The following is a 13,114-nucleotide window of genomic DNA, read 5'->3' on the forward strand; positions in this document are numbered from 1 at the left end:
GTAGCGGCTTAATACAGTGTGGTGTTCAAACTGGACTGGGTCCCAGGGTTTTTCTCATTTGAGGTTTCCTCGTTAACAAAATTCTGGTGTCTGTGTTATTTCTTTTCCACATTATATTTTGTTATATGATTGAAATATCACAGGTTGTGCGTTGAATCGATCAATTAGGAAATCCAACCTTTGGTTGTTGATTGAGATTGATTGATCCTTGAACATTGATCTTTGGTACCGTTCAAGTTTACTCTTCTTATATTCAATCGGGATCGCAAATTTCTATTTGTTGATTGCGGATTAAATTAAGAGTTAGAGGTATTAAACTCTTTGATATACTTTTCTCTAGATTGAGTCTGACTGTCTACTTGATTCTCTAGAAAGTATATTGGAGTGGGTCCTCTCAGATTGCCAAACGAATTGTTGGGTGTGGTTGTTAGACCCCAAAATTTTGAATTATCATTTAAACGAGTTGGCAAAGATCGATTGCGAACAGGTCTAGATAATTCTTCTTGTATTATTGTATTTTCTTCAATTGTTATTGGTTAATTCTCTTCAACATCATATTTATCTTCTTGTTGATCTTCATTTGCTATTATTATTTCATTGTTAACAGTCTTCTCAGCATTCCAATCCCATTCTGATTCTTCATAAAATATCACATCTCTGCTAATAATCAACTTTCCTGTCTCAGGATTAAACAACTTTTTTTTTGTTGCAGTATTGTACCCAATAAATATACATTTTTCACTTTTATCATCAAGTTTTTTTCGGAGTGGATCAAGTATATGAGCATATACTATACATCCAAACACCCTAAGATGTCTTACACTTGGTTTTATTCCTCACCAAGCTTCTTCAGGAGTTATATAACTTCTTGTTGGACATCTGTTTAACAAATAAACAACACAATCCATTGCTTCTCCCCCAAAAAATTTAGGCAAATTCTTTGCTCTTCTCATTGTATGAACCATTTCCGTTATTAGTTTTATTTTTTATTTTAGCTACACCATTTTGTTGTGGTGTATATCTTGTAGTTAGCTGATGTTGAATACCACACTCGTTCATAAAATTGTCTACAAACAATGTATTATGTTCCCCTATCCGTTCGTAACACTTTAATTTTATCTCCACTTTGATTCTTAGCATTGCCTTAAAATCTTTTGAAGGCATTGAATGCTTCACTCTTTTCTCTTTTAATAAATATACCCATGCCTTAATAAATATACCCATGTGCAGTAAGATCAACTCCAACGGGCATATAAAACAACTTGGTTTGATGATTATACACCTACTGGAAAACAATTAAAACGGATGAACAAATCCTCAAATAAAAGGGTTTATTCATCGCGTCTCAGATTGACTATGTCTGAGCCGAGCAGGTTTCACTGAGGCGATTGGTGCACCATGAGCCGATACTCGGTCCTATCAGAGCCGAGTGTCATTCCATACTGAGCTGGTTGGTTTATACTGCCCCGAAAACGGCTAGTTACATCCAACGACTATGAATCCTCCTATAAATTGAGTTGATTTCAATACCAAAATCACACCTTCTCCACCTTCTACACTTATAAATTCTTCATAATTTCACTTCAGTCTTCATCATTTAATATCAAAAAATGGTTGCCCGAGTTCGTGGTCATAGGTTTTTTCTAGAAGAAGAATTAGCAATTTGTACAACTTATGTTACTCAAACAATAATGGTATCCACGGTGTTACGAATTTTACACAAGCGACTTTTTGGCAACAATTTTTTACAATGTTCGCTGCAGAAATGGGGAACCTGAGGGGCCGTGATGTTAATGGAGTGATTCATCGTTTTCAAATAATTTCTCATGTCGTCCACCAATTTCTGACTATGGTAATGCAAATTAACCAAAATAGGATTAACGGTGAAACTGAAGATGAATTAATCCAAAGTGATGGAGCGATGTGGCAGCAAATTAATAGGAAACCTTCTCAGTACTTAGCTTGTACTAACATCCGTAGAGCTCTTCACAGGTTTAACACCTTCTGCACTCCAGACGCTCCACAAGCCGCTCCACCAGTCGCTTCATACATGAGGATGTTTTATTGCTTACCTCTGTTAGTAATAATTAAGTCAAATGTAATGTTTAATGAAAGCTAATGCGAGGCTAATATAATGTTTAATGAAATTTAATGTTGTTTGATATAAACACAAGAGTGGTGCAAATACATAGACATTTCCATTAATTAAGCTGATATCAACATTACAACGTGGAACCAGTTCATACACTTAAACAATCCACTCCAACTTAAAACACGAAGGACATTCCCAGAATTGTTTTCCATATGTGTCTTCTTCTGCAGAAGTGTGCAAATACATAAAAACTTTGCAACCAGGGCTTGAGCATTCACTAATCATACATTTTTTAAACTCTACTTTTCCACAATGATCGGTTTGTGACTTCTTCAACCTGACTTTAAGCTTCAAGTTTCTCCAAGATGCTGTCAACTTGTGGTCTTCTTGCTTCTTAATAACATCAGCTAACATTCGTGGTTCTCCACGACGATTACGATCTTGACATTTTAAATACCTGATATTTTCTATTGTGATTCAACAACCATTTTGTTTGCTGAACAACCAACTTGTGGGCACTTGGAATACATCCAAGGACATTTCATGAAATTATGATCATCCATGAAACATAATGGATAAACCTCTTTGCTTCCACACAAAGTATTTTTTTCCTTTGCTTTTGGAAAACATTGTGTTGGATGAAGAATGTGCGAAGAATATTGGAGAAAATCTTGAAAAAAATTATGAGACATTTCAAAAGAAAGATTAGTGGAAAAAACTCAAGATAATATTGAATTTGGTGTGAGTTGTATGTTTAAATGGGTTGGAAATGTATAGCGGAAAAAATAACCGTTTGAAAATCTGAACGGTGTCGGCTCACATTTGGCCGAGCATCGCTTTAATATGCACCGAAGCTCGGCCCTCTGTGAGCCGGTCGTGTCCAACTGAGCTGGCCGGCTTATTTGGACTCGAAAAACCCTCTCTCCATTATCCAAAACTCTGTTTCTACATTCACCTGAACATGCATATTATCAAATTTAGTGTGTCCTGTAGGATTTGCTCCAAGAGAAACTTTTTATTTCTTTTGTTCCGATACAAACTACCAGGTTATATGGCCACTTCAACCAAAAACAATATTTCTACTGCATCCGTTTCAGGAAAAGTGATACTCTCATTATTAACATATTTTCAAATAAAAATAAAAAGTTAAAAAAATATCATTTTTCCTAATACAGATGGGGTATAAAAGAACATGTGGCGCGGGAGCCAAACTCTGTAAGACACTCTCTCTTTCGTCTTGTAGGGGGTAGCAATATACTTGGGCGTACCAAATTCCTTAAAAGGCAAAGCATTTTTTTTCATTTGGAATGTAATAACCAAACAAGTGACAATGAAACTGAAGCCTCTCAAATCCAATCCTCCTCATCCTATCTCCCCCAAACAAATTACATGATGATTAAAAATAAAATCCCACCACTTTTTCGTAAAACCCCAAGTTTTACACAAAAACTGAGAAAAAAAAAAGACAAAGGAAAAAAAATGAGAGAGCCAATTCTGGTAGGCTCATCTCCTTCAAATTTCCTTCCTCTGAACAATAACCCTAAACACAAACCCTATTTCCTTCATCCAACGCCTCAAACTTTTACCGCCAAAATATCCTCTTCTTCATCATCATCTTCAAATTCCACCACCACCACCAGCAGTACAAGTTCAGCTCCACTGCTGATGAATGTACACCAAGACATTAATAATCGATTAAAATACTATGCTGATCTTGCTTCAAAATTAGTGGAAGATGGAAGGCTTGAGGACTTTTTAATGATTATTGAGAGTGTTTTGGGTTTAGGTATTGAACCTACTTTATTTGTTAGTGCGTTGAATATTAAACTTGTTTCAGCTGGTTTTTGTAATTTGATTTCTAATGGGAAAATTAGAGATGTTGTTGAGGTTTTAAGTAAGGTTGAGAAATTGGGGATTTCTTCTGTTTCACTTTTTGATAAGTCAGTGAAGAAATCGATTAGTTTGGAATGTCGAAGGCTTGTGAATGATGGTAAATTGAATGAAGTTGTTGAGAGGATGGTTGGGCTTTCAGGTATAATTATGCTAGAAATTGTTCATTTTTTGTATTTGAAGAAATGACTGAAAGAATTTTATATACTTAATCTTTACTATTGTTATTGTTGTGTGTAGGGTTTAATTTCCCTATCAAACATTTGGTGGATCCAATTGAAATTATTAAACTGTGTGTGAAGAAACGTGAGCCGAACGTGGTTGTAAGGTATGCACATTGTTTAATTTTTACCATCAAAGATGGGAGTATCTTGGTATATTTCATTGGCAACTGCACATTTTGGTTAATGAACAAAAATGGTCTTACATCATCTATACTCGTTTATAACGATGGTACCAGTCGCCATATAATGCAATTATCTGCATTGTGATTTAAACATTTTCTTGATCAAATTCGGGAAAGTAAGACTGGGCATGCCTAAATTATTTTGTTCCATAGTTCTGTAATTTATGTATGTACTTGATGTTTTCCAAAATGTTACTTTGCAGGTATGCATGCCTTCTTCCACAGGCTCAGATATTATACACTTTGGCCATCCAGGAATTCGGGAAGAAAAGGAATTTGGACTCTGCTTTGATTGCATATGAAGCTTCCAAGCGCAATGGTCCTAATATGTACGCTTGGCGCTCTATAATAGATGTTTGTGGACTATGTGGCGATTTCTTAAAGTCCAGGCAAGTTTATGAGGTATTATTCGAGTCTTTCTTTAGGACCCATTAGAGTTTGGAACATGTTATGATCCATAAGGACGTTTTCTGTCATGCACATTTTCATCCATGAATCCATACTCACTTGTTCTATTTTATGCGTAAGCTGTAAAACAACATGCTGAAGTAGTTCTTTGACTTCCGTGCTAAAGATGACTGGTGATTTTCATATTAGGAGAAACAACACTGTTTAAACCATGTGTTCTTTGTTGCCCAGATACTGTGAGTCTTTGAGGTTGTTGTTAGTTTGCTTGTGTATTCAGGGTCATTCTCGCCGACACACAAATATTTGTTATCATGGTCCCTTTTTATTTATAGTATTTGATTCCTTTTTGTTTGTGTCTTGCGTATGGTTTAATTTGTATCTTGAATACGATGTTACTGCAGGAGTTGCTTGCTCAGAAGGTGACCCCAAATTCGTATGTCTGCAACAGTCTCATGAATGTGAATGCCCATGATTTGAGCTATATCTTGGATGTCTACAAAAAAATGCAAGTAATGCTATCTCATCCTTATAGGTCACTTGGAAAATCATCAATCTAAATTTGCCAAACCTTCAAAATAAGTAATGAAAATGATTCCGACTAACGTAATGGCCTTTTTCTTATGTAGTGTAAATTGCGCCATGTGCTGTTTCTTGTTTTCCATGTGTTTGTTAACTCCTGTCCGCCCATGCTTGCAGACTCTAGGTGTTGCTGCAGATTTGGCATCATATAATATACTATTGAAGGCATGCTGTCTTGCTGGGAGAGTTGATTTAGCCAGAGACATATATAAGGAGATAAGGCATAAGGCGTCTACCGGGATGCTGAAATTAGACGTCATAACATACAGCACAATTATAAAGGTAATTCTTGGGGCTCACTTTCGTTGTCATTTCTCCATCTTACATTCTCCAATCTTCATGCTTTTCATGTATTCGTTTTCCGGGATTATGATATTTTTCACTGAATTCCAGGTGTTTGCAGATGCAAAAATGTGGCAAATGGCAATGAAGACCAAAGAAGATATGCTTTTAGCGGGTGTCACTCCTAATGAGGTTACATGGTCGTCTCTGATCACAGCATGTGCGAATGTGGGACTTGTGGAGCAGGCAATTCAAATATTCGAAGAGATGATAGTGACCGGTTGTGAACCTAATACACAGTGTTGCAACACCCTTTTGTATGCTTGTGTTGAGGCACGCCAGTATGACAGAGCTTTTCGTATTTTCCAGTCCTGGAAGAAAGGTGGAATCTCAAATGGATTATATTCCAAGGAGTTCAGTAGAAGTACATGTACCCTAGTTAGCATAGACGTAAATCAGTCAAATGAAATTGCAACGGAAAATTGCCACTCTGATCAGCATCATTTAAGTAAGGTTGTCCGGTTCAGACCCACAATTGCCACATATAATATTTTGATGAAAGCCTGCGGTACTGATTATTATCGTGCCAAAGCTCTTATGGACGATATGAAGTTCGCAGGTCTTTCTCCAAACCATATAAGCTGGTCAATATTGATTGACATATATGGGACCTCAGGCGATATAGGGGGTGCATTACGGGTGAGAATTACTTTCATATATCTCGTGTTTAATGAGCTAGTTTCTAGCTAGTGCCACATACACTCCAGCATTACAGAGGTTTTCGACGGTTCCTGTTAACTAACTATATTTTTCTTTTCTTTTAATTTGTCACAGGGGTTGAATTCTATGCGTGATGCTGGAATTAAACCTGATGTAATTGCATATACAACAGCCATAAAGGTTTGCAACTTTTTATATCCTTGGTTTACTTTCCAGTAATGTCCATATGCAGTATTCACGTTTTACTAATTCTCTGGCATTGCCATGGACTAATTCCAAACTCCATAAGCTGATGCACCTTGATCTTCTATTTTAGGCTTGTGTGGCAAACAAAAATTTGAGCTTAGCGTTTACGTTGTTTGAAGAGATGAAAAAGTATCAATTACAACCCAATTTGGTAATCACTGTGAACTATAGATTTCTGTCGGTATTTCCTTCACTTCGGTCTTGTTCTATTTGCAGATATCGTGAAGTTAGTTGACGCAATGAAAATAGCATGACATTACAAATTGTATCTTGCAGTTACTCTATATATAGATTAAGCATATTCTAAAAACTGCAATCATTTTTTAACTCTTTCAGGTCACATATAATACACTCTTGCGAGCTCGTAACAGGTATGGATCTGCTTTTGAAGTGCAACAGTGCCTGGCCATATATCAGGATATGCAGAAAGCAGGGTATGCTGGAGATTTCACAAGTCCGGACAGATCCTCGCTGTATATACTTTTCTTCTCTCTAATTGGTTGAGCTTTACGAGCAAGTGAATGTTAATTTTCCCTTGTGCATCTTCACTTTAAAAAAATTTCACTTCACTGCTTCTCATCACTGTAAGTCCTTGCTACTGCAGGTACAGTTCCAATGATTCTTATCTAAAGGAATTAATCGAAGAGTGGTGTGAAGGCGTTATACAGGGCCGCAACCAGAATCAAGAGATTGTGGGTCAAAATGGATCTCGTAATAAAACTGCTGTGGATAAATCCCACAGCCTTCTATTTGAAAAAGTTGCAACACACTTGCAGAAGGATATCACGGAGACCCGAGCTGTTGATATTCGGGGGCTAACAAAGGTACATTCAGTGGCTATTGTCAAGGGCATATCATTTCCAGTTAAGAAATAATGTAATGCTTTGAGGACAAAAGTAGAAAAATACGAAGTGGATACAGAAAAAAAAAGGATGAAGAGAGGCCGTAAGAACATCATGAATGCATTGCTAGCTAAATTAGGTGTAATATCGCTAGCTGCTAGGGTTTAGTTAGAAGTGTTACTTTGAGTATGTCATGAAAACCTTGATTCCATGTTAGTCGCACTCTGTAAGAGTGTGCTATACATTTAGTGTTTGTGCGGATCGTATTTTTGTACCTGAATCAAGGTACCAGAGGATAGGAAAATGATCTTAATGAGTTTAAGTGGACCACCTGATAATGAAATTCATGAATTACCTCCTCCTCCCACTGATCACAATAGCTTATAGTTTCCATATTCAAAATGTTTAAATTATTTATAATATAATCTATGGTATTCGTCATCTAACCTTTATATATTGATGCATAAACAGGTTGAGGCTCGTATTGTTGTTCTTGCAGTTCTCAGGATGATTAAAGAGAGCTACGCTCAAGGTAAACAATGGTTCTTCTTGCTAACTGGAATCAACTAAGTTGAACTCCAGAACTTCACATTTATTTATGCATCAATTGACACTGATGGCTGAAACTTTCTCCTCCTGGCTTTTAACAATTTCCATCTCCTTTAGTTGAAGGCTCTCAATGTTCTACACTGCCAGCTCCTAACTCTAATAGACAGTGGCTTCTATATGAATGATGGTTCATATTTTTGCTAGTTACATAGTTGTGGGACATTGTCGCAAACCTTATGCATCTGACTTTCTGTTGCAGGGAATCCTGTCAAAGATGACTTGATTATCATACTGGGAGTTGGCGAAGGTATTGCTACCGGCAGCGGCAGTGAGTCAGAAGTGCAGGATTCTATAGTGAAATTATTGCAGGATGAACTGAGCCTTACTGTTCTATCGTCTGGACCTAGATTTTCAGTTGCCAGTAGCAATGATCAGGGCAACCCTCTTAACTCAGATCCAATTCATGAAAATCTAGAACAGAGCAACAATTTTGAATCTCCAGCTAGGAGACCTGTAGTTTTACGAAGACTCAAGATTACGAGGAAGTCATTGTATAATTGGTTACAGAGAAAAAGTAGTAGGCTTTACACTAAAAGTAGTTGATGTAAAAATCATTTGTTTCTTTGTTATTATGTCCAATTTTTTCTTATCTGTACAAGTTCTTTAAATGTAAATTTTTATAACAATAGTGTTCTTACCACGACCTTGTTATGATACGTTGTATTCCAGAAATCAAAGAGAATCTCTATGCTGTTTTTGCCCTTAGGAAAGATGCATCATTCTCCCTCTATTTTTGTATCCACCCTTAGCGATGCTGTTTTTTTCATTTTTTGAGTCTGCTTTGGTCGATAATTCGCAACCACTTTATCATCAGAGATTGAAAAGCTTTTAACACCATGATATATTATACGAGAGCAAACTTTCATGGAACACTTGACAAGATGAAAAAGTCAGACTTGCCAGGAAGGTGCATTGAGTTTACGCGGTTCTACTCATTGAACAAGTGTATAATCCCATAACTCCATGAAGATCCAAATAAATTCTCAGAAGAACTACAGCAAGGGGACAAATACCAACAGATGAACCCTGCAATCCTTACTCCACTACCTTTAGTCCCTAAGGAAGAAAAGCGGATGTACTTCTGTGGAACACCTGTATACCAGAGACTTGAGTACAAAGACAGCATAGGGATTTCGAGCTCGTGCCACCACCAGGCTGCCTCAAGATGAGTGTTCCCGCACCCGTTAATGTTGATCAACCCATTGATCCCAACGAACCAACCTACTGCGCTAATTTACCAGGTTTCGTTTGGACACATGATTGCCCCTGACAATTACAATTGCTATAGAGGCGAATGGTTAAGATCTCATTACTCTTGTGTTGGGCTCACACCAGAAACAAGATTCAAAAGGAAGTGGTAATGCCCAACCTGCAGAATGATCTCGTCTTGATTGCTGAATTCATATAATAACTTGGGTTCTTCCAGATCACTCAGGTATGAGCCATGTCCGATTTTTAACATCAAGTAATAAAGTACACTGTTCATAAGTTACTCATGTTTGATCTAATATCTACTTTTTGATTTACTCATCACTCTGCAGAATATACTAATACAAGTAACTGATTTATTGGTATAATGTGTCATGTAAATATGCAGTGAATGAAGATTCTTCAGTACATACTCTTACATAATCTAAATCTAACTTCACGAGCCAGAGACAGAATTTCATCATTAAGCCAATCCAGACACTTCCGAGTAAAGAGTTTCCTCTTTAGTTATGATAAAGCATAAACTACTACTCCATAACAAAGCAACAGGGAGAAAAGAGTATGCTGACAAAAATATGTAAATTCCTATTAGTCTACTATAGCATTTTCATCTCATTTAGTAGGAAACAACCCACAACCCCTCGGAAGAAGTAGTAAAAAAGGAACACCTATAGGGAGAGAAAATCGAAAATATGTTTCTTCGTGTTTACAAAAGAGAAAAAGATATGGATGCTTAAGAAGTAGTTGACAGTGAATTATGGTATACCTTCAACAGTCCAGGAACTTCTGCCTCATACTTGTAAACATACTTCTCCAAGAAAGACTTTTCAGAGATCATTAATACTGTACTCAAGTAATGTTCCTTAACCTGTCCTAGGGAGACTAGAAGCTGAATGACAACACATCTCGGAATAATCCTCTTCTCCAGGCTAAAACACAGAATAACTGGGCATTTAGCAGTAAGTGATGAATTATAACCCATTTGATTCACAAGGTAATCCATCATCGACATTATCTTCTTCACAGAAGCTAACATAAACCGAGGCTGTTTCTTAAATGCATTTTGTATCTCTTCTTCTGCACAATTCCATTTCTTATAAGCATTCAATTTGGTTTCCCAGGTGGATTTATTCATGGCTGCCAATCCATTGAGACCAAGAAGAAATGTAGTCACTGAAGGATCAAAACCCATACCCTTAATCCGTTGTACGTTCTCCTCAAACTTACTTGTAGCTATTGTAAGTGCTCTTGAATGGTTAATAAGAAATTTAGAAATATTGGACTGAGGAACACCTTCATCTCTTAACATCTCAATGTTAACCATCAAGTTTTTTAGACATGATGTTCCTGTAAAAAGCCACGAATGGCGTTTGATGATGGTAACTACATCTTGTCAAAACGAACAATGTTCTTGAGGGCATCATAACAAGGGATTATTTTGTCTTCTATGCTGCAATCAAGGATACATGCGTTACTAGAGATGAACTTGGCTAGGTCAATTCTAGAAATCCCTTTTGAGCTGAAAAAATCAAGCTTAGGTTTAAGGGTTTTCTGAGGTTTGTATAAGAGGATTGAGGGACACTTAGTAATGGTTTTGGAGATGTATTGTTTAGTGAATCCGTAATTTTCAAGTAGATTAAGGACTGAATCGGGTATTTGGGGTTTTCAAATTGAGTTTTTTAGAAGCAGTAATAGCTTGATTCTCTGATAATCCACATTTAAAGATAAGGTAATTGAGTACAAATGAAGAAGAAGAAGATTTTTGTAATTTGGGGATGAACTGAACCTAATAATAGAAATAGATGGATTTTGTGTATACAGAAAACAGTAAAAATGGGTTGGTGAGTTACCTCCATTGAAGTTTCTTGTTTGCAATACAGTACGGCGCAGAGAAGACAACATTGTTGATGCAGAAGAAGACGAAGAAGAATGAAGAAAGAAATTGGAGAAATTTAAATTTTAGAAAAAGCTCACTGCTAGTGCCACCCTGCTAGGTGCCACAAGACACCCCCCGGACAAATCCCCAATGATGTGCCACCATCTCCCTTCTTCAAGAGCCAGCAGGGGGTCCATTAGTGTTGGTTTGAGCCACTAACGTGATGCCATGTCGTGGGGGCAAAACTTGGGGGAACATTTTGGGGTCTAAAGCATTTTCGCTGCTCGCTAGTGTAAATGGCAGTTATCGGATCAGAGAAAAGTCAGAAGCTGCTGGGTTATAGTGGGTACTACGGCTCTCTCTCTTAGTACGACTCTCTCTCTCTTAACTCCGTCTGTGTGCCTGTTTTTTCTCCCCGGCGGCTTGGTTTCACTAGTCGTTGGGCTATCAGCTAGTGCCCAACGGTTCTTTTATGCCGGAAATTTCTGCCGGATTTAATGTCACCCTCTTAATCTCATGTTCAATTTCTGACATTGCTTCCCCGGGTTCTCTGTAACTGAAATTTAGCATTTCCTTCCTCTATTTGAGCTCCTATCTAGTCTTTCAATGACTCAGCCAACAAAAACCACCGCTATTCTGGAAACCCCTAACCCAAATCACTATGGAACCTATCTTCTCAACTGTAATCCGAAAGTTTCATGCATGAATACAATCACTGAAGTCACAAACAGAGATCAAATCACAGATGCTGCAAGTATGGAAGCTGGAAACTCCCTTTCCATGAAGTTTTTTCAACATTAGAAATACAAGGAAACAATGTTCCTGCACTTTCAGTTTCATCTTTGCAATAATTGCAATATATCAATCACTGCCTTACCTGATATATCCCACTCTGAAGATTGCAAACCAATTCTACACCTTTTTTGGAAGAAATTTCTAAGCAGCGGTCTCAAGTACAACAAGCACATCTAGTTGTTCTCTCTGACTAACTCCACAACATCCTACTCAACCTCTGGGAAAGGGCTCTCTACAATTTTTTCTATCTAATTCACTTTCTAAGGAAGCTAATTAACAAGTTTGAGCTGGTAAACCCTTCTGATACATCTCATTATACTCTTTTATGTTCATCTATACTCTTTGACTGCATATCAACCTAAGTGTCTCTCACTCCCGATGTTTTAAATTCAAACTTAGTATTATTTCTTTGAATCCTTATATCTCTACTTATAAAGCTCTACCTATCTAATTACTTAATACTATGATCACACTATTATGACCATGTCATATCACTAGAGTATAATATATAATATATACAGTATATACAGCTTCGCAGTTATATTTTCAATATGAACGACTTGAAAGATACGTTAGTGTTGATGGTGGTTTTTAGCTTAGGGTTAGAATTGTAAAACCTTACATCTAATGTGACGTCACTCTATAAGGAAACAGAGCCACGAGTGTCAACCTCTTCACTGGCACATTTATTGAGCAACTTAATACTTTCTTATGAAATTTACCCAGAATGGTGCATGTAGCAACAATCCCAGGCATTCTGTAAATTTTGGCACCTTGCCTACACTCAATTAATATAAGTTTCTTTGAATGCTTTCTGTGCTATGCTCCCCGGCTGAACCCTTAATGTTGATATGGCATGACAATTTTTGTTCACTCGCAGCAGAGTAGCACGAATTTCCAAATATCAAGGATAAGGTCTTTGCATAAGGTATTCAATCAGAAAGCATGCTGCTCTCTGGCAACGAACTTAAAAGAACTCTGTGTCAACACATAGAATTCAATCAATTATCCTGACTAATTTGCAAAAGTTGGGGTTTTGTGCCTTGCGCAGTATATCATACCTTGCTTGTTGAAATTAAGCCTAGGAAAACTAGGTAATTAATCCGTCATGGATTAGCAGATGCAAAATCTTGCGCAGAATCAGAAAACAAGGAGCCACA

General features: G+C 37.2%; 2 protein-coding genes across 2 annotated transcripts; one reads left to right on the forward strand and one right to left on the reverse strand.

The window, feature by feature from the left end:
• The first annotated feature begins 3,415 nt into the window (after positions 1-3,415).
• Positions 3,416-8,784, forward strand: LOC113322301 (pentatricopeptide repeat-containing protein At5g02830, chloroplastic-like). Its single transcript, XM_026570367.1, has 12 exons — positions 3,416-4,124; positions 4,223-4,310; positions 4,592-4,790; positions 5,198-5,305; positions 5,493-5,657; positions 5,769-6,356; positions 6,492-6,557; positions 6,694-6,774; positions 6,960-7,096; positions 7,228-7,447; positions 7,937-7,997; positions 8,274-8,784. The coding sequence occupies exons 1-12, from the start codon at positions 3,482-3,484 to the stop codon at positions 8,615-8,617; spliced, it is 2,700 nt and encodes an 899-aa protein (XP_026426152.1). The 5' UTR covers positions 3,416-3,481; the 3' UTR covers positions 8,618-8,784.
• Positions 8,785-9,619: 835 nt separating this feature from the next.
• LOC113322303 lies at positions 9,620-11,370 on the reverse strand. The gene is made up of 2 exons (XM_026570368.1): positions 11,134-11,370; positions 9,620-10,733 (listed from the first exon to the last, which is right to left on the reverse strand). The coding sequence occupies exon 2, from the start codon at positions 10,605-10,607 to the stop codon at positions 10,017-10,019; it is 591 nt and encodes a 196-aa protein (XP_026426153.1). The 5' UTR covers positions 10,608-10,733; positions 11,134-11,370; the 3' UTR covers positions 9,620-10,016.
• Positions 11,371-13,114: the final 1,744 nt, after the last annotated feature.

Source organism: Papaver somniferum, chromosome 11, assembly GCF_003573695.1.
Source record: "Papaver somniferum cultivar HN1 chromosome 11, ASM357369v1, whole genome shotgun sequence".
Lineage (NCBI taxonomy): Eukaryota > Viridiplantae > Streptophyta > Magnoliopsida > Ranunculales > Papaveraceae > Papaver > Papaver somniferum.